This window comes from Salmo salar, chromosome ssa17, assembly GCF_905237065.1.
Source record: "Salmo salar chromosome ssa17, Ssal_v3.1, whole genome shotgun sequence".
NCBI lineage: Eukaryota > Metazoa > Chordata > Actinopteri > Salmoniformes > Salmonidae > Salmo > Salmo salar.
In genome coordinates this window covers 57,686,688-57,714,616 of record NC_059458.1, presented here as the reverse complement: position 1 = coordinate 57,714,616, position 27,929 = coordinate 57,686,688, and the positions used below count along the sequence as shown (strand labels likewise).

The window sequence follows — 27,929 nt, the reverse complement described above, 5'->3', positions numbered from 1 at the left end:
GTGTGCAAAGCTGTCATCAAGGCAAAGGGTGGCTACTTTGAAGAGTTTAAAATGTAAAATATATTTAGATTTGTTTAACACTTTTATGGTTACTACATGATTCCATATGTGTTATTTTATAGTTTTGATGTCTTCACTCTTATTCTACAATGTAGAAAATAGTAAAAATAAAGAAAAACACTGGAATTAGTAGGTGTGTCCAAACTTTTGACTGGTACTGTATGTGCTAGACAAGAGGAATGAAGAAGCTTACTGTCTGTACACCACACTGTTTCTCTCTCACACACACACACACACACACACACACACACACACAGACAGACAGACAGACAGACAGACAGACAGACAGACAGACAGACAGACAGACAGACAGACAGACAGACAGACAGACAGACAGACAGACAGACAGACAGACAGACAGACAGACAGACAGACAGACAGACAGACAGACAGACAGACAGACAGACAGACAGACAGACAGACAGACAGACAGACAGACAGACAGACGTATCCCACTAGGATGAATAAGTGAATTGACGTAGGAGGCAGAGAGGAGGGGAGAGAGAGCGACCAGCAAGAAAACAATATGTCTTTTGTAACCCACTGTGACAGCGGGGCTACACGCCTTTCCCTCTTTCATAAATCATATCTTTCACATTGTCAAGCAGCAAACAGAGCGAGGGAAGGAGGAAGGAGAAGGAGGGAGGGAGAGAGAGACAGCAGGGCCATCCATCCATCCTCCTCTTCTTCTAAACAGGCACTTTCTCCCCCTCCATCAAAAATATCTAAGAAAGTTGTTACTCAATATACGCTGGCCACCTCGCCTGTCTCTTTGAGACCTTGAACCAACCCATAACCACTTCCATACACACTTTCAGGTTTGTCCTTGCTGATCTGAAATGAGTGAAACTGTCAGAAAGCTGCCAACCTGGAGGGCTAGGTGTAGCTGGGACTATACTGCTGATACCTTTCTAATCCTCGCTACTACTTTTAGTGCATCAGTTAGGAGTCAATGGCCTATAGTTATGGGCATAGGGGTTAGTTTGGGATCGGCCTTTGCTTCTCCAATGAAGGGTATAGTTTGAAAGGGGACTCTGCTACCTTCATTCACCCTGCCCATACAGTACATCTCTGTCCCCAAGGAACCCTTAGGTTGGGACCAGCTGCATTTAAGCGTGACACCTCTGGAGTATCCTTGCTGAAAGCCATGGAAGACCAGAGTCCTTTGATGAGGGACTGCAAGGGGACACACTGCAAGGGGACACACAGCAAGGGGACACACAGCAAGGGGACACACAGCAAGGGGACACACAGCAAGGGGACACACAGCAAGGGGACACACAGCAAGGGGACACACAGCAAGGGGACACGTAGATAGAGTGCAAACACAAAATATAATCACCAGTGCCTTAAAGGATCTTAGGGGAAGTTTCTGACATTCAGTAGGTGATGACAGCTGCAGTTTATCGACTGCCCTTCTAGCAATAAATGCTATGGATTATCAATAGAACATTCATTGGGGAGGATGGGCTCATGGTAATGGCTGTAGAAGAATGAGTGGAATGGCATCAAACACATGGTTTCTATATGTTTGATGCCATTCCATTTGCTCCATTCCAGATATTATTATGAGTCATCCTCCCCTCAGCAGCCTCCACTGAAAGCAGGGTATGTTATTTCAAAATGAAAGACCATACTCTTCCACATATCATTCTCATAGTTCTCCCAGAATGAATTCTGTTCACTTCAAATGTATGATACGTTGTTTCGACTTCTGCCGAAGTCGGTCCCTCTCCTTGTTCGGGCGGCGTTCGGTGGTCAACGTCACCGGGCCTTCTAGCCACCGCTGATCCACTTTTCATTTTCCATTTGTTTTGTCTTTGTTTTACACACCCTGATTTCAATCCCACAATTACTGTTTCATTATTTAACCCTCTGTTCCCCCATGGGTTTTTGTGAGTGATTGTTTATTGTATTTTCGCTCTTTCGTGGTGTGCGTGTATTTGCTACTTTGTATATTTGACATTTTTGAGTAGGAGTACGTTGATTACTCATATCTGCTGTCCTGCGCCTGACTCTCTACACCAGCCACACATAGGACCCATTGCATACGTGCTGTGTGGCGATGAAAGAACATTTTATTTTTCATCCCTAAGTGTCATGCTGACAGTGATCTGTATCAGAGAACAAACACTCAGTTGTGTTATTATTCCTTGGCAAACACACAGTATATTTCACAACCCCTCTTAAACGATTAAATGCACAGATTATTGTTTGAGCTGAAATGCATTATTCTCACAGAGCCAGAGATAAATAGCCAACATCATGTTCCATTTATAGTAGACAACGATAATACACTCTGACTGCTGCACATACGCTCATGAATATGGCTGAGTGGTTCTTGTTGATTCCAACAGGTCTGTGAAATGAAGACATACGATATTTCCAAATGTCCAGGTGAACTCAATTTCCTTGGTTCGGTGTGTTTTGAGTGAGATGAAGAGTTGACATGTCCTTACAGCTGTCATTGGTGAACAGGTTTCATCCAGTCCGTGCTAGTGGTGATATTCCCAAACATTCCCAACGAGGAGGAGGGATGTTGGGAAAACTACAACGATTCCCTCCCCTCCTCACTTCCGGATAGTGGTGACGCTACAGGTGCAAGCCTCGACTTAAAGAGTTATTTCGTTTCTGTGACAATTTCCAATCCCAGCTGTGACAAAATAGTCCTAAAAAGTCCCACAGTCCAGCATGTCATTGTCATGTTGTCCAATGGGAAAGACATGGGGGGCATGGGGGGTATTCACTCTCCTGCAACTGTGCCCAATCTCTCTCATGGCTCCTACCCTATTTTTCTCTCCCCCCATCCAGTCTCACACTTTCTCCTCATCCCCTTATTCTTTCCCTCTCTCAGTGTCTGCGAAGTAGGGGTGAGGGGTGGTGTGAGGGGCAGATGGGTGGACAGTGTACCCCCCCCCTCCCCCGCTAGGACAGTGTCTCCATCTCAAACTGGGTGTGTCCATGTCCGTTAGATGTGGTCGCAGTATTGGACCAGGCCTCAGCCGGGCGAGTGTTACCCGATTTAGGAGCCTCCCCTTGGGGTGGGTGGGTGATGGTTAGAGGTCCAGGGTCGGTTCCTGGGGGGGGTTCGGGCGGGGTGGGCTCGGTGCGCTTGCGGTCGTAGTAGAGGGCCCAGAGCAGGGTTAGGGTCAGGGTCATGGCCAGAATCTGGGCCACTCCTATAGACACACCCAGGAAACGCAGCACATGCAGTTGCTTAGTCCCCCGGATGAAACTGTAGATCTTCGGCCCGCAGCCCTGTAGTACACACACACACACACACCACACACACACACACACACACACACACACACACACACACACACACACACACACACACACACACACACACACACACACACACACACACACACACACACACAGACAAAGGAACACAATAAGGGCTTGTCCTTCAAGAGTTGGACCTTTTTCACGTTGAAATATGGCATACGTTTGATCCATGTTATATTAATGTTACATTCATGTAATATTCATGTCGTTTCAATGTTTCAGTCTGTCTGTCTCGACAGGGGCAGACCTCCCATACTAAGTCTGTGAGCTGTACATCTGCTGTAGGAACAAAATGAAAACGCTCTCTCATCCTATCACATGGACAACATGTACATGGAGAGAAAGAAACAGAGGGGGAGAGAGTGGGAGAAAGAGATGTAGGGGAAGAGAGGAAGACGGTTGAGAAGTGTGGAAAGAGAGGGAATAGTAGTGGAGGTGTAGAAAGGCCAGTCTATTACTTCCTGACTGGGGGATAGTCACTCTGTGGTGCTACATACCAGACTGAGCTGCTCTACACCTTACTGCTGCCAGAGAGAGAGAGAGAGAGAGAGAGAGAGAGAGAGAGAGAAAAGTATGAGGAAAGGAAAGTCCTGTGGAGAAAGGGTAGTAAACGTGGGGGGAGAGAGGCTGTGATAAAGAGAGAGAGGGAAAACAGACAGGAGATAGAAAGGATACTCCATACATTTCCCTTGACTCCCTCCTCTACTGACTGACTCATCCTCACTACACACAGCAACTCTTTGTCCCTCTGTATGCCTGGTTCTACTTAGTGAGGCGTAGCAGCAGCACACACACTTCATAAGAACCTCTCAGAGTTTACATTTAACACAATTAGTAGCCTCTCTCTCCCCCTTTTCCTGTATCAACACTCTCTTTACCTCCTGCTCCCTTTCCCCCACCCCCATTTCCCTCTCTTTTTACAGTGTCACAACCTCCCCTTTCACCACCCTCTACCTCCCTCTTTCCCAGGCATGCCTGTCCAGGTGTGTATTTTTGTTTATTATTTACAACGATGGTCTACACCGGCCAAACTTGGATGACGCTGGGCCAATTGTGCACCGCCCTATGGGACTACCAATCACGGCCCGTTGTGATACAGTCTGGATTCGAACCAGGTTGTCTGTAGTGACACCTGAGATGAAGCATCTTAGACCACTGCGCCACTTGGAAGCCCCTGTATGTGTATGTCAGGCAGGAACAGCCTGCTCACCCAGCACTTCTCACCCAGGTGACAATGGGCAGCCTGGCAGTTTGCGCCGGGCACACCGGGCCTGCTAGAACCCTGCTAGAGCCACACCACTTGGCCTGGACCATGGGGAGGGGAACTGTTGCTAAGGCTAGGGTTAACAGTGTTGACTAAACACAGCAGACAGACATGTTGAGGTGGTCAGACTGGATAAAGGACAGGGATGGTTTGGGGTTAGACCAGGACAGTGATTGAGCTGTAGATGGGGAGATGAGGGTGTTTCCCCTTGAGGAAAGAAGACTGAGTGTGTGCGGCCCTACCTTCCTGCCTGCCTGCCTGCCTGTTGCCTGCCTGCATGACTGCCTGTTTGCCTGCCCTACTGCCTGCCTACCTGCCTGCTTGTTTGCCTGTCTACCTACCTGCCTGCCTGTTGCCTGCCTGCCTGCATGACTGCCTGTTTGCCTGCCCTACTGCCTGCCTACCTGCCTGCTTGTTTGCCTGTCTACCTACCTGCCTGCCTGCCTGTGTGTTTGTGTGGGTGTGTGAGAGAAAGGTAAGATATTAAAATAGAAATAGAGAGAGAGAGAGACTCTAGGGTGAAAGTTTGCTTGGTATTCTCTCTGTATCCTACTGGCAGACTAGCTGGCATTGCTTGGCGTACCTCACCCCCTACTAGACTTTGTTTGTGTGTTCCCCTCAGCCCCGGACCACAGCATACCTTGTCCCCTGGTGGGCTTGATGAGGCGTAATAGCTGCACTCTGTCTCAACAATCTGGCAACCGCAGCAGCCAGAAGGCACACTATGCTATCAAGCCTGTGATTGGCTCTAATTGAGTTGTATGGATTTCTCTCCACCATTGAACACGGCAGGTAATTTCAGGCTGCAAATAGTCATCCCATTGGATACAGGTTGTTGTGAATGTATTAAGTGGAAAACTCAAACTCCAAGAAAATCATCTCCACTCCATTAAAAATGTAAGTAACCCATTTCAAAAAGTTTCTTGTTATTGTTTCTGTCTCTTCTGAACTAACAGGTTTACTCAGTTGGTGAATAGGAATACATAAGCCTGTGTGTCCCTTTCTGATGATGTCACAGGGGAAGGTACGTCAATGGCAATTGGCAGATCCACCTGGGACTACAGAGAGCCGTAATGATCACCTGTAATGATCCTAACCCTTTTCAGGGTGGGGTCAGAGGGTTCAGTAGGTGAACAGTTCACCAGAGGTCAAGCCACAACCTAACACTTACTATGAGGTCAGAGGGTCACTGGGGCACTCCTGGGGACACTCACCTCTTGGTAAAGGTCACTGAGGTCACGGTAGTGGGCGTGGCGAGCACATCCTGGATACTGATAGGAGCAGCAGGAGTCTGGTGGCCATTCCATCTCTGTCATCTCCAGCCAATCGGTGAAGTAGATGACCCCACAGCACTTAAACTGGGGAACACACAGTCAAAGAAAGTTTACATACATTAGCAACCCTTTATAACTAGCAATCTTGCATATTCAAGCACTAAAACACTAATAACCTCTCATAAATACATGTAATACCTTATTAAAATGTTGCTCTTGGGTTATGATATAAAACCACTAAGTGTTTGTGTAGGATGTGTGTGACCTCTGGGGTAGTGACCTCTCACCTCAGTCTGGAAGGTGTTCCAGGTGTGTGTTAGCCACTGGTAACGCTGCAGGCCAAAGTTGGGCATCCTGGACTTCAGACTGATCATATCTGACCTCTGAACTGAGGGCTTGGACAGAACATAACAGTGTAACTCCATTAGGGCTGTCCCCGACTAAAAAAAATCTTGGTCGACCGAGAGTCGTCTGTTCTTTCGACCAATCGATTTTTCCATATATAGGCACATCCTATGTGTTTTAATTAAATCAACTACAGGGCATTCGGAAAGAATTCAGACCCTTTGACTTTTTACACATCTGGTTACATTACAGCCTTATTCTAAAATTGATTCAATTATTATTTTTTCTCATCAATCTACAAACAATACCTCATTATGACAAAGTGGAAACAGGTTTTTAGATTTGTTATGTAAATGTATATAAAATAAAAAAAACTGAAATAGTATTCAGACCATTTGCTATGAGATTCGAAATTGAGCTCAGGTGCATCCTGTTATCATTGATCATCCTTGAGATGTTTCTACAACTTGATTGGAGTCCACCTGTGGTAAATTCAACAGATTGGACATGATTTGGAAAGGCACACACCTGTCTATATAAGGTCCCACAGTTGGCAGTGCATGTCAGAGCAAAAGTCATGCCATGAGGTCGAAAGAATTGTCCGTAGAGCTCAGAGACAGCATTGTGGCGAGGCACAGATCTGGAGAAGGAAAAGACATCTGCTGTATTGAAGGTCCCCAAGAACACAGTGGCCTCCATCATTCTTAAATGGAAGAAGTTTGTAACCACCAAAACTCTTCCTAGAGCTGGCCGACTGGCGAAACTGAGCAATCGGGGGAGAAGGGCCTTGGTCAGGGAGGTGACCAAGAACCCGATGGTCACTCTGAAAGAGCTCCAGAGTTCCTCTGTGGAGATGGGAGAACCTTCCAGAAGGACAACCATTTCTGCAGCACTCCACCAATCAGTGGTGGAAAAAGTACCCAACTGTCATACTTGAATAAATGTAAAAGATACAGTAATAGAAAATGACTCAAGTAAAAGTGAGTCACCCAGTAAAATACTATTTGAGTAAAAGTTTAAAAGTATTTGTTTTTAAATATACTTAAGTATCAAAAGTAAATGTAATTGCTAAAATATACTTAAGTATCAAAAGTAAAAGTATAAGTCATTTCAAATTTCTTATATTAAGCAAACCAGCAGGGCACGATTTTCTTGTTTTCTTTTTTATTTATTTACGGATAGCCATGGGCACTCTCCAACACTCATCATTTACAAATGAAGCATTTGTGTTTAATGAGTCCGCCAGATCACATGCAGTAGGGATGACCAGGGATTTTCTCTTCAAGAGCGTGAATTGGACCATTTTCCTGTCCTGCTAATCATTCAAAAGTTAGTAGTACTTTTGGGTGTCAGGGAAAATGTATGGAGAAAGTACAAACTTTTCTTTAGGAATGTTGTGAAGTAAAAGTTGTCAAAAATATAAATAGTAAAGTACAGATACCCAAAAAACAACTTTAAAGTACACTGCTCAAAAAAATAATGGGAACACTTAAACAACACAATGTAACTCCAAGTCAATCCCACTTCTGTGAAATCAAACTGTCCACTTAGGAAGCAACACTGATTGACAATAAATTTCACATGCTGTTGTGCAAATGGAATAGACAACAGGTGGAAATTATAGGCAATTAGCAAGACACCCCCAATAAAGGAGTGGTTCTGCAGGTGGGGACAACAGACCACTTCTCAGTTCCTATGCTTCCTGGCTGATGTTTTGGTCACTTTTGAATGCTGGCGGTGCTTTCACTCTAGTGGTAGCATGAGACGGAGTCTACAACCCACACAAGTGGCTCAAGTAGTGCAGCTCATCCAGGATGGCACATTAATGCGAGCTGTGGCAAGAAGGTTTGCTGTGTCTGTCAGCGTAGTGTCCAGAGCATGGAGGCGCTACCAGGAGACAGGCCAGTACATCAGGAGACGTGGAGGAGGCCATAGGAGGGCAACAACCCAGCAGCAGGACCGCTACCTCCGCCTTTGTGCAAGGAGGAGCAGGAGAAGCACTGCCAGAGCCCTGCAAAATGACCTCCAGCAGGCCACAAATGTGCATGTGTCTGCTCAAAAGGTCAGAAACAGACTCCATGAGGGTGGTATGAGGGCCCGACGTCCACAGGTGGGGGTTGTACTTACAGCCCAACACCGTGCAGGACGTTTGGCATTTGCCAGAGAACACCAAGATTGGCAAATTCGCCACTGGCGCCCTGTGCTCTTCACAGATGAAAGCAGGTTCACACTGAGCACGTGACAGACGTGACAGAGTCTGGAGATGCCGTGGAGAACGTTCTGCTGCCTGCAACATCCTCCAGCATGACCGGTTTGGCGGTGGGTCAGTCATGGTGTGGGGTGGCATTTCTTTGGGGGGCCGCACAGCCCTCCATGTGCTCGCCAGAGGTAGCCTGACTGCCATTAGGTACCGAGATGAGATCCTCAGACCCCTTGTGAGACCATATGCTGGTGCGGTTGGCCCTGGGTTCCTCCTAATGCAAGACAATGCTAGACCTCATGTGGCTGGAGTGTGTCAGCAGTTCCTACAAGAGGAAGGCATTGATGCTATGGACTGGCCCGCCCGTTCCCCAGACCTGAATCCAATTGAGCACATCTGGGACATCATGTCTCGCTCCATCCACCAACGCCACGTTGCACCACAGACTGTCCAGGAGTTGGCGGATGCTTTAGTCCAGGTCTGGGAGGAGATCCCTCAGGAGACCATCCGCCACCTCATCAGGAGCATGCCCAGGCGTTGTAGGGAGGTCATACAGGCACGTGGAGGCCACACACACTACTGAGCCTCATTTTGACTTGTTTTAAGGACATTACATCAAAGTTGGATCAGCCTGTAGTGTGGTTTTCCACTTTAATTTTGAGTGTGACTCCAAATCCAGACCTCCATGGGTTGATAAATTGGATTTCCATTGATTATTTTTTTGTGATTTTGTTGTCAGCACATTCAACTATGTAAAGAAAAAAGTATTTAATAAGATTATTTATTTCATTCAGATCTAGGATGTGTTGTTTAAGTGTTCCCTTTATTTTTTTGAGCAGTATATTTTTACTTAAGTTCTTTACACCACTGCCACAAATCAGGCCTTTATGGAAGAGTGGCCACACTCCTCAATAAAACGCACATGACAGCCTGCTGGAAGTTTCTGAAAAGGCACCTAAAGGACACTCAGACAATAAGAAACAAGATTCTCTGGTCTGATGAAACCAAGATTGAACTCGTTGGCCTGAATGCTAAGCGTCACGTCTGGAGGAAACCTGGCACCATCCCTACGGTGGAGCATGGTGGTGGCAGCATCATGCTGTGGAGATGTTTTTCAGCGGCCGGGACTGGGAGACTACTGTAGTCAAGATCTAGGGAAAGATGAACGGAGCAAAGTATAGAGGTATTCTTGATGAAAACCTGCACCATCCCCTCTGTTCAGCGACGCTCCCCATCCAACCTGACAGAGCTTTAGAGGATCTGCAGAGAAGAATTGGAGAAACTCCCCAAATACAGGTGTGCCAAGCTTGTAGCATCGTACCCAAGAAGACTCAAGGTTATAATCGCTGCCAAAGGTGCTTCAACTGTCACGTCCTGACCATAGAAAGCTGTTATTTTCTATGGTAGAGTAGGTCACGGCGTGACAGGTTTTTTTTCTAGTTTAGATTTTCTATGTTGCTATGTTCTATTTTTTGTATTTCTATGTTGGGCTTTTTTGGGATGATCTCCAATTAGAGGCAGCTGGTCATCGTTGTCTCTAATTGGAGATCATACTTAAGTAGTTTTTTCCACCTGGGTTTGTGGGAGATTGTTTTGAGTAAGTGTATGTTGTAACACTTCGTCACTGTTTGTTGTTTTGTTCATTCAGTTTATTTGTATGTATTGCATAGTTTCACAGTTTAATAAAGAAAATGTGGAACGATACACATGCTGCGCTTTGGTCCGCTCCTTCATCCTACGACAACCGTGACATCAACAAAGTACTGAGTAAACAGTCTGAATACTTATGTAAATGTGATATTAGCTTTTTATTTTTAATACATTTGCAAATATTTCTAAAAAAAACCTTTTTTTTTTGTCATTATGCAGTATTGTGTGTAGATCATTGAAAAAATAACATTTAATCCATTTTAGAATAAGGCTGTAATGTAACAAAATGTGGAAAAAGTCAAGGGGTCTGAATATTTTCCAAATGCACTGTATATGCAGTGAGCTTGTCTGATGCTTTAAGCGCACTGTTTGATTAAATAATTAAGCCACACAAATGACTAGAAGGAGTCCAACTGCAATTTATTTGAGTGTGCCGGGCCGGGCTCAGACTTTCTGCGCTGTCTTAAAAAAATGAGTGACTAGCACCTGTTGTCTCTCTCTCCCTGCTGCAACGACCACCACATAACATCAACAGTGTTTATTTACTCTCTCTCTCCCTGCTGCAACGACCACCACATAACATCAACAGTGTTTATTTACTCTCTCTCTCCCTGCTGCAGGACCACCACATAACGTCAACAGTGTTTATTTACTCTCTCTCTCCCTGCTGCAGGACCACCACATAACATCAACAGTTTTTATTTACTCTCTCTCTCCCTGCTGCAGGACCACCACATAACATCAACAGTGTTTATTTACTCTCTCTCTCCCTGCTGCAGGACCACCACATAACATCAACAGTGTTTATTTACTCTCTCTCTCCCTGCTGCAGGACCACCACATAACATCAACAGTGTTTATTTACTCTCTCTCTCCCTGCTGCAGGACCACCACATAACATCAACAGTTTTTATTTACTCTCTCTCTCCCTGCTGCAGGACCACCACATAACATCAACAGTGTTTATTTACTCTCTCTCTCCCTGCTGCAGGACCACCACATAACATCAACAGTGTTTATTTACTCTCTCTCTCCCTGCTGCAGGACCACCACATAACATCAACAGTGTTTATTTACTCTCTCTCCCTGCTGCAGGACCACCACATAACATCAACAGTGTTTATTTACTCTCTCTCTCCCTGCTGCAGGACCACCACATAACATCAACAGTGTTTATTTACTCTCTCTCTCCCTGCTGCAGGACCACCACATAACATCAACAGTGTTTATTTACTCTCTCGCTCCCTGCTGCAGGACCACCACATAACATCAACAGTGTTTATTTACTCTCTCTCTCCCTGCTGCAGGACCACCACATAACATCAACAGTGTTTATTTACTCTCTCTCTCCCTGCTGCAGGACCACCACATAACATCAGCAGTGTTTATTTACTCTCTCTCTCCCTGCTGCAGGACCACCACATAACATCAACAGTGTTTATTTACTCTCTCTCTCCCTGCTGCAGGACCACCACATAACATCAACAGTGTTTATTTACTCTCTCTCTCCCTGCTGCAGGACCACCACATAACATCAACAGTGTTTATTTACTCTCTCGCTCCCTGCTGCAGGACCACCACATAACATAAACAGTGTTTATTTACTCTCTCTCTCCCTGCTGCAGGACCACCACATAACATCAACAGTGTTTATTTACTCTCTCTCTCCCTGCTGCAGGACCACCACATAACATCAACAGTGTTTATTTACTCTCTCTCTCCCTGCTGCAGGACCACCACATAACATCAACAGTGTTTATTTACTCTCTCTCTCCCTGCTGCAGGACCACCACATAACGTCAACAGTGTTTATTTACTCTCTCTCTCCCTGCTGCAGGACCACCACATAACGTCAACAGTGTTTATTTACTCTCTCTCTCCCTGCTGCAGGACCACCACATAACGTCAACAGTGTTTATTTACTCTCTCTCTCCCTGCTGCAGGACCACCACATAACGTCAACAGTGTTTATTTACTCTCTCTCTCCCTGCTGCAGGACCACCACATAACGTCAACAGTGTTTATTTACTCTCTCTCTCCCTGCTGCAGGACCACCACATAACGTCAACAGTGTTTATTTATCTCTCTCTCCCTGCTGCAGGACCACCACATAACGTCAACAGTGTTTATTTACTCTCTCTCCCTGCTGCAGGACCACCACATAACGTCAACAGTGTTTATTTACTCTCTCTCTCCCTGCTGCAGGACCACCACATAACGTCAACAGTGTTTATTTACTCTCTCTCTCCCTGCTGCAGGACCACCACATAACGTCAACAGTGTTTATTTACTCTCTCTCTCCCTGCTGCAGGACCACCACATAACGTCAACAGTGTTTATTTACTCTCTCTCTCCCTGCTGCAGGACCACCACATAACGTCAACAGTGTTTATTTACTCTCTCTCTCCCTGCTGCAGGACCACCACATAACGTCAACAGTGTTTATTTACTCTCTCTCCCTGCTGCAGGACCACCACATAACGTCAACAGTGTTTATTTACTCTCTCTCTCCCTGCTGCAGGACCACCACATAACATCAACAGTGTTTATTTACTCTCTCTCTCCCTGCTGCAGGACCACCACATAACATCAACAGTGTTTATTTACTCTCTCTCCCTGCTGCAGGACCACCACATAACATCAATAGTGTTTATTTACTCTCTCTCTCCCTGCTGCAGGACCACCACATAACATCAACAGTGTTTATTTACTCTCTCTCTCCCTGCTGCAGGACCACCACATAACATCAACAGTGTTTATTTACTCTCTCTCCCTGCTGCAGGACCACCACATAACATCAACAGTGTTTATTTACTCTCTCTCTCCCTGCTGCAGGACCACCACATAACATCAACAGTGTTTATTTACTCTCTCTCTCCCTGCTGCAGGACCACCACATAACATCAACAGTGTTTATTTACTCTCTCTCTCCCTGCTGCAGGACCACCACATAACATCAACAGTGTTTATTTACTCTCTCTCTCCCTGCTGCAGGAACACCACATAACATCAACAGTGTTTATTTACTCTCGCTCTCCCTGCTGCAGGAACACCACATAACATCAACAGTGTTTATTTACTCTCTCTCTCCCTGCTGCAGGACCACCACATAACATCAACAGTGTTTATTTACTCTCTCTCTCCCTGCTGCAGCACCACCACATAACATCAACAGTGTTTATTTACTCTCTCTCTCCCTGCTGCAGGACCACCACATAACATCAGCAGTGTTTATTTACTCTCTCTCTCCCTGCTGCAGGACCACCACATAACATCAGCAGTGTTTATTTACTCTCTCTCTCCCTGCTGCAGGACCACCACATAACATCAACAGTGTTTATTTACTCTCTCTCTCCCTGCTGCAGGACCACCACATAACATCAACAGTGTTTATTTACTCTCTCTCTCCCTGCTGCAGGACCACCACATAACATCAACAGTGTTTATTTACTCTCTCTCTCCCTGCTGCAGGACCACCACATAACATCAACAGTGTTTATTTACTCTCTCTCTCCCTGCTGCAGGACCACCACATAACATCAACAGTGTTTATTTACTCTCTCTCTCCCTGCTGCAGGACCACCACATAACATCAACAGTGTTTATTTACTGTCTCTCTCCCTGCTGCAGGACCACCACATAACATCAACAGTGTTTATTTACTCTCTCTCTCCCTGCTGCAGGACCACCACATAACATCAACAGTGTTGATTTACTCTCTCTCTCCCTGCTGCAGGACCACCACATAACATCAACAGTGTTGATTTACTCTCTCTCTCCCTGCTGCAGGACCACCACATAACATCAACAGTGTTGATTTACTCTCTCTCTCCCTGCTGCAGGACCACCACATAACATCAACAGTGTTTATTTACTCTCTCTCTCCCTGCTGCAGGACCACCACATAACATCAACAGTGTTTATTTACTCTCTCTCCCTGCTGCAGGACCACCACATAACATCAACAGTGTTTATTTACTCTCTCTCTCCCTGCTGCAGGACCACCACATAACATCAACAGTGTTTATTTACTCTCTCTCCCTGCTGCAGGACCACCACATAACATCAACAGTGTTGATTTACTCTCTCTCCCTGCTGCAGGACCACCACATAACATCAACAGTGTTGATTTACTCTCTCTCTCCCTGCTGCAGGACCACCACATAACATCAACAGTGTTGATTTACTCTCTCTCTCCCTGCTGCAGGACCACCACATAACATCAACAGTGTTTATTTACTCTCTCTCTCCCTGCTGCAGGACCACCACATAACATCAACAGTGTTTATTTACTCTCTCTCTCCCTGCTGCAGGACCACCACATAACATCAACAGTGTTTATTTACTCTCTCTCTCCCTGCTGCAACGACCACCACATAACATCAACAGTGTTTATTTACTCTCTCTCTCCCTGCTGCAGGACCACCACATAACATCAACAGTGTTTATTTACTCTCTCTCTCCCTGCTGCAGGACCACCACATAACATCAACAGTGTTTATTTACTCTCTCTCTCCCTGCTGCAGGACCACCACATAACATCAGCAGTGTTTATTTACTCTCTCTCTCCCTGCTGCAGGACCACCACATAACATCAGCAGTGTTTATTTACTCTCTCTCTCCCTGCTGCAGGACCACCACATAACATCAACAGTGTTTATTTACTCTCTCTCTCCCTGCTGCAGGACCACCACATAACATCAACAGTGTTTATTTACTCTCTCTCTCCCTGCTGCAGGACCACCACATAACATCAACAGTGTTTATTTACTCTCTCTCTCCCTGCTGCAGGACCACCACATAACGTCAACAGTGTTTATTTACTCTCTCTCCCTGCTGCAGGACCACCACATAACGTCAACAGTGTTTATTTACTGTCTCTCTCCCTGCTGCAGGACCACCACATAACGTCAACAGTGTTTATTTACTCTCTCTCCCTGCTGCAGGACCACCACATAACGTCAACAGTGTTGATTTACTCTCTCTCTCCCTGCTGCAGGACCACCACATAACGTCAACAGTGTTGATTTACTCTCTCTCTCCCTGCTGCAGGACCACCACATAACGTCAACAGTGTTGATTTACTCTCTCTCTCCCTGCTGCAGGACCACCACATAACGTCAACAGTGTTTATTTACTCTCTCTCTCCCTGCTGCAGGACCACCACATAACATCAACAGTGTTTATTTACTCTCTCTCTCCCTGCTGCAGGACCACCACATAACATCAACAGTGTTTATTTACTCTCTCTCTCCCTGCTGCAGGACCACCACATAACATCAACAGTGTTTATTTACTCTCTCTCTCCCTGCTGCAGGACCACCACATAACATCAACAGTGTTTATTTACTCTCTCTCTCCCTGCTGCAGGACCACCACATAACATCAACAGTGTTTATTTACTCTCTCTCTCCCTGCTGCAGGACCACCACATAACATCAACAGTGTTTATTTACTCTCTCTCTCCCTGCTGCAGGACCACCACATAACATCAACAGTGTTTATTTACTCTCTCTCTCCCTGCTGCAGGACCACCACATAACATCAACAGTGTTTATTTACTCTCTCTCTCCCTGCTGCAGGACCACCACATAACATCAACAGTGTTTATTTACTCTCTCTCTCCCTGCTGCAGGACCACCACATAACATCAACAGTGTTTATTTACTCTCTCTCTCCCTGCTGCAGGACCACCACATAACATCAACAGTGTTTATTTACTCTCTCTCTCCCTGCTGCAGGACCACCACATAACATCAACAGTGTTTATTTACTCTCTCTCTCCCTGCTGCAGGACCACCACATAACATCAACAGTGTTTATTTACTCTCTCTCTCCCTGCTGCAGGACCACCACATAACATCAACAGTGTTTATTTACTCTCTCTCTCCCTGCTGCAACGACCACCACATAACATCAACAGTGTTTATTTACTCTCTCTCTCCCTGCTGCAGGACCACCACATAACATCAACAGTGTTTATTTACTCTCTCTCTCCCTGCTGCAGGACCACCACATAACATCAACAGTTTTTATTTACTCTCTCTCTCCCTGCTGCAGGACCACCACATAACATCAACAGTGTTTATTTACTCTCTCTCTCCCTGCTGCAGGACCACCACATAACATCAACAGTGTTTATTTACTCTCTCTCTCCCTGCTGCAGGACCACCACATAACATCAACAGTGTTTATTTACTCTCTCTCTCCCTGCTGCAGGACCACCACATAACATCAACAGTGTTTATTTACTCTCTCTCTCCCTGCTGCAGGACCACCACATAACATCAACAGTGTTTATTTACCCTCTCTCTCCCTGCTGCAACGACCACCACATAACATCAACAGTGTTTATTTACTCTCTCTCTCCCTGCTGCAACGACCACCACATAACATCAACAGTGTTTATTTACTCTCTCTCTCCCTGCTGCAGGACCACCACATAACATCAACAGTGTTTATTTACTCTCTCTCTCCCTGCTGCAACGACCACCACATAACATCAACAGTGTTTATTTACTCTCTCTCTCCCTGCTGCAGGACCACCACATAACATCAACAGTGTTTATTTACTCTCTCTCTCCCTGCTGCAGGACCACCACATAACATCAACAGTGTTTATTTACTCTCTCTCTCCCTGCTGCAGGACCACCACATAACATCAACAGTGTTTATTTACTCTCTCTCTCCCTGCTGCAGGACCACCACATAACATCAACAGTGTTTATTTACTCTCTCTCTCCCTGCTGCAGGACCACCACATAACATCAACAGTGTTTATTTACTCTCTCTCTCCCTGCTGCAGGACCACCACATAACATCAACAGTGTTTATTTACTCTCTCTCTCCCTGCTGCAGGACCACCACATAACATCAACAGTGTTTATTTACCCTCTCTCTCCCTGCTGCAACGACCACCACATAACATCAACAGTGTTTATTTACTCTCTCTCTCCCTGCTGCAGGACCACCACATAACATCAACAGTGTTTATTTACTCTCTCTCCCTGCTGCAGGACCACCACATAACATCAACAGTGTTTATTTACTCTCTCTCTCCCTGCTGCAGGACCACCACATAACATCAACAGTGTTTATTTACTCTCTCTCTCCCTGCTGCAGGACCACCACATAACATCAACAGTGTTTATTTACTCTCTCTCTCCCTGCTGCAGGACCATCACATAACATCAACAGTGTTTATTTACTCTCTCTCTCCCTGCTGCAGGACCACCACATAACATCAACAGTGTTGATTTACTCTCTCTCTCCCTGCTGCAGGACCACCACATAACATCAACAGTGTTGATTTACTCTCTCTCTCCCTGCTGCAGGACCACCACATAACATCAACAGTGTTTATTTACTCTCTCTCTCCCTGCTGCAGCACCACCACATAACATCAACAGTGTTTATTTACTCTCTCTCTCCCTGCTGCAGGACCACCACATAACATCAACAGTGTTTATTTACTCTCTCTCTCCCTGCTGCAGGACCACCACATAACATCAACAGTGTTTATTTACTCTCTCTCTCCCTGCTGCAGGACCACCACATAACATCAACAGTGTTTATTTACTCTCTCTCTCCCTGCTGCAGGACCACCACATAACATCAACAGTGTTTATTTACTCTCTCTCTCCCTGCTGCAGGACCACCACATAACATCAACAGTGTTTATTTACTCTCTCTCTCCCTGCTGCAGGACCACCACATAACATCAACAGTGTTTATTTACTCTCTCTCTCCCTGCTGCAGGACCACCACATAACATCAACAGTGTTTATCGCACTGTCCGTGTTGCTGAAGCGGCAACATAATTCCAGCCATTTCTGACTGAAAAGTTCTGTTACCGAAATCCCTCATTTGTTTAGGAAAAACAGTCCCGGTTCTCTCAACCCTTGTAACACACGTGACAGCAAAATGGATGCAAAGAACGTGACAAGTAAACTCGAAACGGGGGAATGTTAACTGGTTACTCAGGAGGTAAAAAATGGGTGGAATGATTTTGACTAGTTGTGGAAAATACTGGAGATCAAGAAGAAGACGCTAAGGAGCAAGCTGTGTGTGCATATTATCTGTGCCAAACTGGAGCTGTTAGATTACAATATCATTTCTCTGACCGTTTGGGACAATGTCAACGACACTAAATAAATTATAAGCAGAACAGAGTGTCTGTTGTAATTTCCAAAATGGAACCGTTTATTTATTGTTTATGCTAAGTATTCAAAGTTCGCTTTATTTTATTTTAAAATGAAAATGCTTGATTGCATTTCAAATCATGAATGACTCATTTGCTGTGTGATGACATGAACGAATGAATGATTGATTGATTGATACAGTACTATAGCTTATATAAGTATTGAAATATAGGCCTAAGTAAGTTACGGTATCAAGTCCTAACAGGACGCGCTCTTAGGCCTGCAGCTCGATGGTGGTTATACAAGGCTACTATACTAAGCCTACTAATGATAATGACATTACTTATTATAATACTAACGATGATCAGAACAATAATAGTAACACCAACAATAAGAAGGAGATCAAGGAAAAAGGAGGGTAATTATTATTATAATAAATATAATTTGTCTGATCATTTGGAACAGTGTAAACAACACTAAATTTATTATAAATAATACCAGAGAGGCGGATTTAACGAGATAAAAAAAGTGTAAAGCCTTTATTACAGCATAGCAAAGATTAAACAACAGCCAATTTGTTAAATGATTTAACAGACATGTTGTGGTTGGTGCTCAGGAAGGCTTGGTGCTCACAGAATCAGTATGCTATTAACCAAACACTCAAACAGGCAATATAAGCAGGATCTGTATTATTTTTGTAAATATATATGGATGATTTATAAAGCGTATTATAACGGCTATTGATTATAGACCTAATTAAGTTGTGATTTCCTCTCTCCTCACTTTTCTTAGACAATTAAGGCAAAGGCTGTTTTCTCTGCCTCCACACCATTGTTCTCAACACCAATAAGCTGGTTAGCTTTGCTATTATGCACATAGCGACAACAGCACACTGATCTGTTTCAGAACCGGGAACAGCGACCACTATCCAACACGGGAGAAACCGAATTTGTTATAAAATGATATTATTTTGATTAGTGTTGCACCATTGTTCCTACTTAATATAAACATATACAATTTCAGTAGCACATGTCTTAGAGTGCCGGACTGTACCATCCCCACGACCTCCACAATGGATCAGTCCACTCAGACAGGCGTGAATCAGACAGGTGTCTTGTACACCATGATATTTGTTTTTGCTACTGCTCGACTAAAGAAATCTCGATCGACCAACAGCCTATCAACCAAACAATCGACCAGTCTTCTAAATGGGGTCAGCCCTAAACCCAACTTCAGCTGAGAACATTTCATGTACAGCTCATGTATTATTGTCACAAGACACTCAACAGAAAGCCCTGAAACCATATTGGAGCAACAGTCACAGTGCTGTATATTTAGCTACCAGCTCTCTGTTTCAAGCCTAGTTATATAGTCCAATCCTTTCACCATACCTCAAATATTTTCAAACACACAACTTCTGACTCTCTCCTCTAGTGTTTCTCAGGCCTCCAACACTCCAGTATGTAGTTGCTGAGGTTGACAACGGCTTGTTGTCTAAACAATTACCCCTGTCTGGGCTCTGGGGAACCAGACCAGAGCTGTTCCGCAGACCCACAGTATGACACACTTAGCATGCATAACTCATCCCTCTCTCCTCTCCTCTCCTTTCCAATAAAACATCCACCTAACTCACCCTTGGGCCTCCCTCCCCTCCTCCTTCCTCTCTCCTTCACTCTTTATCCCTCTCTCCTCTAGTCTTGTAATGAGATTGTGATAAGCATAATATGACCCAGGTTACCCAGAATTCCCCTGAGGCCAGGTTGGTGCTACCTTGGTGCTACCCTAGCAGGGTTCTGATAAAGGACAAGGCACAAAGACTACAATACCCACAACCCCCCTGCGGCATGGCAGGTATGTCACACAGAGGGAGGCGGGTGGCACTGTGGACTCAAAGGCCGGGTGCTAGTGCTAAAAACACACACATCCTCAGGCTTGTAGCCAAGTACCAAACACACACACCTTTCTCAGTTTGCCATACACACTGCTCTAGCCAGTGACCAGGTGCTGCACACACACAGACACAAACACTCCTGCGCGGTTGGAGCGAGTCCCACCTACTGTGATGGGACATCAAAGCCACTGTGGGCTCTTTCATGGTGGAGAGATAAGTCCCTGGCCCAGTGGAGGGGCAGCCCTGTAGGGGAGAACCTGTTGTAATAGAGAGCCCTGCCCATTGTGTTCAAACACCCACACCCCGAGTAGGAGGGAGAGAGGAGGGATGGGAACGGGGGACACAATTATACCCTATCTCAGGGGTATTCAACTCTTACCCTACGAGGTCCGGAGCCTGCTGGTTTTCCGTTCTACCTGATAATTAATTGCACCCACCTGGTGTCCCAGATCTAAATCAGTCCCTGATTAGAGGAGAACAATGAAAAAAACGCAGTGGAACCTGGTTGCACCCAACATCGCTTTAGGGACATTGTGGAATTTTGAGACGCTGGACGTTTCTTTCAGTTTCGATTTTTTGATTGTTCATATATAGCACCAGTACCATTTCCCTGTGCTCTTTGACCTGTGCCCTGCACTGGTCATGTTGTTTATTGGGTAGCCCCAGTAAGCAGAGAAAGAGGCGAGCTCTCTGAACAGAGCAAAACATGACTGGCATTTATGTTTATTCATAGCACAGAACAAAATATAGACAGCCTATAAGGACAGCCCCCACACATAGAGCTGCAGCATAGAGCTAAAGCATAGAGATACAGCATATAGAAAATCAGTGCCGCACTCACCTCGTCATACGTCCACACCCCACTGGCCAACTCTACACAGAAGATCACCAACAGACTGCCAAAGTACTGAGGAGAGAGAAGGAGAGAGACAGAGAGAGAGACAGAGAGAGAGAGAGAGAGAGAGAGAGGGAGATAGAGAGAGGAGAGAGAGAGAGGAGAGAGAGAGAGAGGGGAGAGACAGAGAGAGAGAGACAGAGACAGAGAGAGAGAGAGAGAGAGAGAGAGAGAGGGAGAGAGAGAGAGGGGAGAGACAGAGAGAGACAGAGACAGAGAGAGAGAGAGAGAGAGAGAGAGAGAGAGAGAGAGAGAGAGGGGAGAGAGAGAGAGATAGAGAGAGAGAGTGAAAGAGAGACAGAGAGAGAGAGAGACAGAGAGACAGAGAGAGAGAGACAGAGAGAGAGAGAGAGAGCATGTTAGTGTTGAGGCTAGACAGAGATGTACTGTGTAGTGTCTTGTCTGAGTGATTGATCGTCATGGTGGGAGAAAGTGCTTTCACACACAATGAGTAGTGATGTTATGTTCTTCAATCTCCAGACGCCTGTTCCACTCATGTCACATACACGCACATACATACTGACACACATTGCACACACACACACAACACACACACACCGATTTCCAAAATTTCACATAAACAAAAAACATGAAAATGTTCCATCTTTCAGACTTCAGACAAACACCCTCACACACACACACACACACACACACACACACACACACACACACACACACACACACACACACACACACACACACACACACACACACACACACACACACACAGGTCTTATGAAGAGTAATGTGTGTGTCATGTTAATGGTACAGGGTATGTCTGACAGCCTGTTTGTTTGGAGTGTAAATATTATTGGCAGACAGATGGTTCTGCCTCGCCTTTGTTAGTGCTACACTCCATTTAGAGCAGGCCAGTCCCAAACAACACAGACACACACACACTCACACACCTCTCACCCAGAAACTCATCTCCCCACTCAAAAACATCTCCCCTGTCTTCTTCTCTCTCCAAGTGTGACCTTTTCACCCTTCCAACCCCCCTCTAACACACTCCTTCCTACACATACCAAACATACACAAACAGAACTTCAATACTTCACCATTCTACTTCCAACCCCCCTCTAACACACTCCTTCCTACACATACCAAACATACACAAACAGAACTTCAATACTTCACCATTCTACTTCCAACCCCCCTCTAACACACTCCTTCCTACACATACCAAACATACACAAACAGAACTTCAATACTTCACCATTCTACTTCCAACCCCCCTCTAACACACTCCTTCCTACACATACCAAACATACACAAACAGAACTTCAATACTTCACCATTCTACTTCCAACCCCCCTCTACCACACTCCTTCCTACACATACCAAACATACACAAACAGAACTTCAATACTTCACCATTCTACTTCCAACCCCCCTCTAACACACTCCTTCCTACACATACCAAACATACACAAACAGAACTTCAATACTTCACCATTCTACTTCCAACCCCCCTCTAACACACTCCTTCCTACACATACCAAACATACACAAACAGAACTTCAATACTTCACCATTCTACAAGGACAATTTCCAGGTGTGAAGAGAATATGAAACTTCTCTTGACCCCTTCTAGCTTCAATATACACTGAGTGCACAAAACATTAAGAATACCTGCTCTTTCCATGACATAAACTGACCAGGTGAATCCAGGTGAAAGCTATGATCCCTTATTGATGTCACTTGTTAAATCCACTTCAATCTCTGTAGATGAAGGGAGGAGACAGGTTAAAGAAGGATTTTTAAGTTTGAGACAATTGAGACATGGATTGTGTATGTGTGCCATTCAGAGGGTGAATGGGCAAGACAAAATATTTAAGTGCCTTTGAAGAGGGCATGGTAGTAGGTGCCAAGTGTGCCGGTTTAAGGGGGCCAAAAACTGCAACGCTGCTGGGTTTTTCACGCTCAACAGTTTCCTGTGTGTATCAAGAATGGTCCACCACTCAAAGAACATCCAGCCAACTTGACACAACTGTGGTAAGCATCGGAGTCAACACAGGGCAGCAGCCCTGTGGAACGCTTTCAACACCTTGTAGAGTCCATGTCCCAACGAATTGAGGGAAAAGGGGGTGCAACTCAATATTAGGAAGGCGTCCTTAATATTTTGTGCACTCAGTGTATTACCTTTCTCACAAAGATGTGTCTTTATGTTTCACACATTTCATTCAGGGAGGAAGCTCTCTCTCTCTCTCTCTCACACACACACACACACACACACACACACACACACACACACACACACACACACACACACACACACACACACACACACACACACACACACACACACACACACACACACACTTAGGTTAGAGGAGGGTTGCAGTTGTTTGAATGGAATGTCAAGGCTTCCAAGAATGGATTTCCTCCTGTGTAGAGAGACTTACAGCATATTTCTGATACTCAATTAACACGTAGACAAGGGCGAGAGAGGGAAGACGGGGAAAGAGAGGTGGAGGAACGACAGAGTGAGAGGGCGAGAGAGGGAGAGGTATAAGTTTAGGCTAAGGGGGGATTTGTTTGGCGTCTTTAAGGAGGGACTATTTTTAAGCGACCTTTCTACGCGTTCGCTGGAACAGCTTCTCAGATTAACTTAAGACCCTGCAGTCATCCCTAACATACCCCCAATATCCCACAATGCACCACTGCGTGCATTTAAACATCTACAAACATCCCAACAACCGCTCAGAGACTCTAAATGGACGCTTTGACGCTTTTCACTAGCTTAGTCCACAACAGAAACACAACTATCTATAACATATAAAGGTTTTAACTGAGCTTAAAGCCAGGCACCATCAATTGCCCACCACAGTTGTGATTGAATAGGGAAGGGGGAGGGGTGTTAATCAGGTAGAGAGCAGAGTTGGGGCGGTGGAGGGCATTCCTCTGAAAGGGACGCCCCAGCTGGTGAATGGGTGCGTGGGTAACCCAAGCGCCACTCACCCCTCTCAGCCACCTCTCCATAAGCGGGCAAAGACGGGTGGGATAGCGTTACCCATTGTCCCTCTCAACCGAGATAATATTGTCTCCGCAGTGCGCCAGCGAAACACAAAAATGCCAGGGCAGAGTTGCAAGGAGAGAGGGATGAATGAAGTCCCAATGGAGGGGTGGACAAAGCGTGAGGGAGACCCAAAATCCAGGCACTTTGGTCGGGGAGAGACTGACACAGGGAGCCCATCCCTCTCCGTCTCCCCACACAGCACACCTGGGAGATAGAGCCACAAAACAGGCGCCACCCCACCTTTTCCGATGTCCTGCCCTTCCAATCTATAGGAATATGAGTAATCATGTACCTGCCCTGTTATAGTTTTCGTATGCATGACACAATTGGTCAACGGAAATAGTGCATTATGCTGCCACGATTGCTTCTGTATGGGAATACATGTTATGTATGCAACACGTGTAGTAGAGTAATAATCCGTAGCACATGCTCTGTAAGCACAGAGATGATACATTGTTTAGTCATCTGTATGCATGGTTGGATGGAAATTGATTTTTTGGGATTGTCTCTCTCTCTCTTTTCTGTACCTCAGTGGGTTTCTCTCTCCCTCTCCTTCACCTGCTCTGACTCAATCTACCTCTTTACCTCCTTTCTTTCATCCCTGTTTCTCTTTCAATTCTCTTTTTTTGTTGTCCCACACTGACAGTGGTGAGTGATTGAGATAATCACACCCTTATCTGTCCATCTCTCTCCCTCGCTCTCTCTTTCTCTCTCTCTCCCTCCCTCCCTCTCTCCCCCTCCTTCTCTCTGGACATCCATCAGTGCCCAGGGTACCATTACTCAGGCAGGCTCAGACAGCAGCAGCGGTGAATAGTTTTACAGCTGTACTTTTCCACAGGAGCGCCATTCCGCAACCCCGGCAACATCCCCGCACCAGGCCCTCGCTCGCTCAGAACGCAGCCCCGTGCGAGGGGGGCGTTCGCTAACACAAGACGCGGCGCAACACGCTTACGGGATGATGAATGACCATTGTGGCGCTGCATCGGATGAGTAACGGCTGTAAAATCGAGGGGGGAATTCTCGTTGCATCTCCCTCCGGTGTATGAACGGTGGAACTACGCGACTGTGTGGCTGTTGCGTGAATTTACAGGCCTGTTCCAGGGTTTACGAGGGCACAATAATATGACTTTATTGAGATGTAGAGGACATCAGGCTGTTACAGATGATGGGGAAAATAGCACATGAAGATAGATAGGGAGGGCTACTGTGCGTGCGTGCGTGCATGTGTGTGCGTGCGTGTATATATTTCAAGGTTGTATAAATGTGTAACTAACACCGATAGCTAAAGAAAACCTGACAGATCTACAGCAATTACAACCCGCTTCTCCAACTAAACCGAGCTCATCCCAGTTTTCACACACACACACACGCATACATACATACATACATACATACATACATACATACATACATACATACACACACGCAAGCACACGTTCATTTCATTCAGACACATACCCAGGACAGGAGTAGAAGGTTGCATTTCAGTGTGCCGCAGTAGCCCACCATGGCCACGATGATAAGAAAACAACACACTGCAATGATGACGGGATGGACAGCCGGAGAATACGTGAGAACTGCTGCTTCCTCCAGCCTACAGATAGAGAGGGGGGGGTAATTTGGCAGACTTTTTGTTTATTTATCCATCCTGCTATTGCTCTCCCTCTCCCCTCCCTCTTCTCTCCCCCTCTCTCTCTCTCCCTGTGTGGCCTGTTGCATTATTATTTATTAATACAGCAGCCAGAAGTTAATAGTGATAACACTCCGTAGGAATGTGGATCTCCTCTGCCACAGCAGTTACTGTCAGGGGCCAGCGAGGGGTGAGATGGTGATATGTGGACAGGTCTAGGTGATGAGAAACTGTTGAATTAAAAAAGTTATGCCGTTGATGATTTGTGGAAAGGTTGCCAGGTATGAGTCGAGGTGATTTGTTGAGGAAGTGTGGTATATTATCCAACAGCCCTCCTCTCTTTATCAGTCTCCTTCCTCCTCTATTCTCATTCTCTTCTTATTTACTGCTCCAGCTCATATATACTAATTCTCTTCCTCTCCCACTTTCTCCCTGTTATCTCCCTCCTGTCTTTCCCAGTACCTGCCCACTGCCCACTGAGAGGTGTCAACATTGAGATCCATATCACTCACCTGGTGTGGGCCGTCAAGGTGAGTACAGTGTTCAGGTAGTCCCTGAGCCAAGCAGCCACCCCCAGGACACATATCGACATGAGCTGAGGGAGCAAAATACACATAGAGAGAGATAGAACACACAGACACACACGTTACACACAGACACACACGTTACACACAGACACACACGTTACACACAGACACACACGTTACACACAGACACACACGTTACACACAGACACACACACATACCATTACAGTTTTACTAAGTAGGCGTACAGTAAACACTTCCACTCAAAATATGTTTTGTCTGAAAATGCTTATGGCAATGAAATATAATCCAGGGACTTGGTATGGCAACAAAATGTTGCCTAGGGGGCATTTTGTCATGTGTTAAACACTTGCATAATCCACTACAACAACCCTGGAGCACTTATCAATTTTAATGGCCTATAAATAGCATGCACTAGAATGCCAAACATGCAGTTTGTGCATTCTTAGGATGCAAATTGCACATTTGTTTTTCTGCGCCTTGGAGGCAGGCATTGAGGTGGGTGGATGGGGGGGGGGGTAAAGTTGTCTGCATTGTGTAGCATGAGCGCGGGCACAACCCAGCCACCTGTTGGGGGTCCTCCGCTTCTCTTACCCAGAAGAGTAAATTGATAGCGTAGAGCAGGCAGCGCAGGCACCTCACCGCGTCCTCGCGAGCCATTCTGAGCGCAACAGCAACCGATGGCTAAGACAGGACTCCTCATCCTAACCCGCGTCACCATGGCAACATCATTAACTAAAAGGAAAATACATCAATTTAATTGGGATTATTAATCTGTACCATGAACACAAAACGAGTTCTCAGTGTTCCGTGTAAAACATACCAGGTTTACATGTCTCTGTGCGTTCTGCGCGCGCCTTTCCAATGTCTTGTTTTAGCAGCCTAGGTAGATCCGTGGGAAGTTCCAGAAAACATTCACAACAGGTGGTTTCTTACTTTCCCCAGTCCAGGAATGATGGAGTGTGTGGATGAGCGCTCAGCGGTGCTGACATATCCAAATCAATCATCACTCACTTAGCAAGGTATACTGCGAAAACATATCCAGAACATTACAACAAAACAACTTCTTATCAGGGCTTTTGCGCCAAATGAACATAATCCATTTGGTTAAATTATTAATGTTCAGCACTCCTTTGACTCCCAGAGCAAACGTCAAACACTAAAAATCATACCATTGCACAGCAGCCTAAATTAAAACAAATAAAATAAAACTTCAGTTGCGCACGTAGACACTGATTCTCAAAATCGATCTCTCCACAAAAACAATCCCCCGGTGGCGCTATGATAGGCCTAGCCTACCTATCGTCCAATTCAGAGTGCCGAGTTAGTTATGCGCTGTCAGTTCAACTTTTCCATGTTTGAGTGGTCAAAACTCAAATCGCAGTTTGTTCTGTGTCATCCAAAGAGGTTGTCCGCGGGGTCCTAGCGCTTTGCCCGATTTCTTTGCAGGAGCAACAACAGCAGCAGCAGCAACAGCAGGGCTATGGGTCTTTAGGGGGAAATGGAATGTGGACAGCTTTCCGCCTCCGAGATATAGCATACATAGGTCAAGAGGTCACATCTAGAGAGACTATTATTGTCTGGAGTAAATGTGGGATGGGACTTCATCATGGGACTTCACTGGAGAGAGCAACAATAACGCTGTAATAAGTGTCACCCCTTTCCCACAGGTGTGCATGGCTATTCTATTATATTCTGTAGTATTCTATTCTGTTATATTCTA

General features: G+C 45.6%; 1 protein-coding gene across 2 annotated transcripts; it reads right to left on the bottom strand.

Moving 5' to 3' along the window:
- Positions 1-2,116: 2,116 nt before the first annotated feature.
- Positions 2,117-27,687, bottom strand: LOC106576173 (tetraspanin-12). Of its 2 annotated transcripts, XM_014153139.2 has the most exons (9): positions 27,379-27,687; positions 27,030-27,233; positions 26,801-26,941; positions 26,173-26,255; positions 25,489-25,624; positions 20,958-21,023; positions 6,177-6,284; positions 5,830-5,973; positions 2,117-3,318 (listed from the first exon to the last, which is right to left on the bottom strand). In XM_014153139.2, the coding sequence occupies exons 3-9, from the start codon at positions 26,864-26,866 to the stop codon at positions 2,986-2,988; spliced, it is 936 nt and encodes a 311-aa protein (XP_014008614.1). In that variant the 5' UTR covers positions 26,867-26,941; positions 27,030-27,233; positions 27,379-27,687; the 3' UTR covers positions 2,117-2,985. The 2 variants fall into 2 exon arrangements, with proteins under 2 accessions (XP_014008614.1, XP_014008613.1); XM_014153138.2 differs by having other exon boundaries at positions 27,030-27,687.
- Positions 27,688-27,929: the final 242 nt, after the last annotated feature.

What these genes read in the sequence shown, in the direction of transcription:
- LOC106576173 (XM_014153138.2), bottom strand. Translation starts at nt 26,866, where the DNA reads ATGGCTCGCGAGGACGCGGTGAGGTGCCTGCGCTGCCTGCTCTACGCT. An exon ending in CTATCAATTTACTCTTCTGG is followed by an intron (nt 26,256 to 26,800) that starts GTAAGAGAAGCG and finishes TTGCTCCCTCAG; the next exon opens with CTCATGTCGATATGTGTCCT. An exon ending in TCAGTGACCTTTACCAAGAG is followed by an intron (nt 3,319 to 5,829) that starts GTGAGTGTCCCC and finishes TGTGTACTACAG; the next exon opens with GGCTGCGGGCCGAAGATCTA.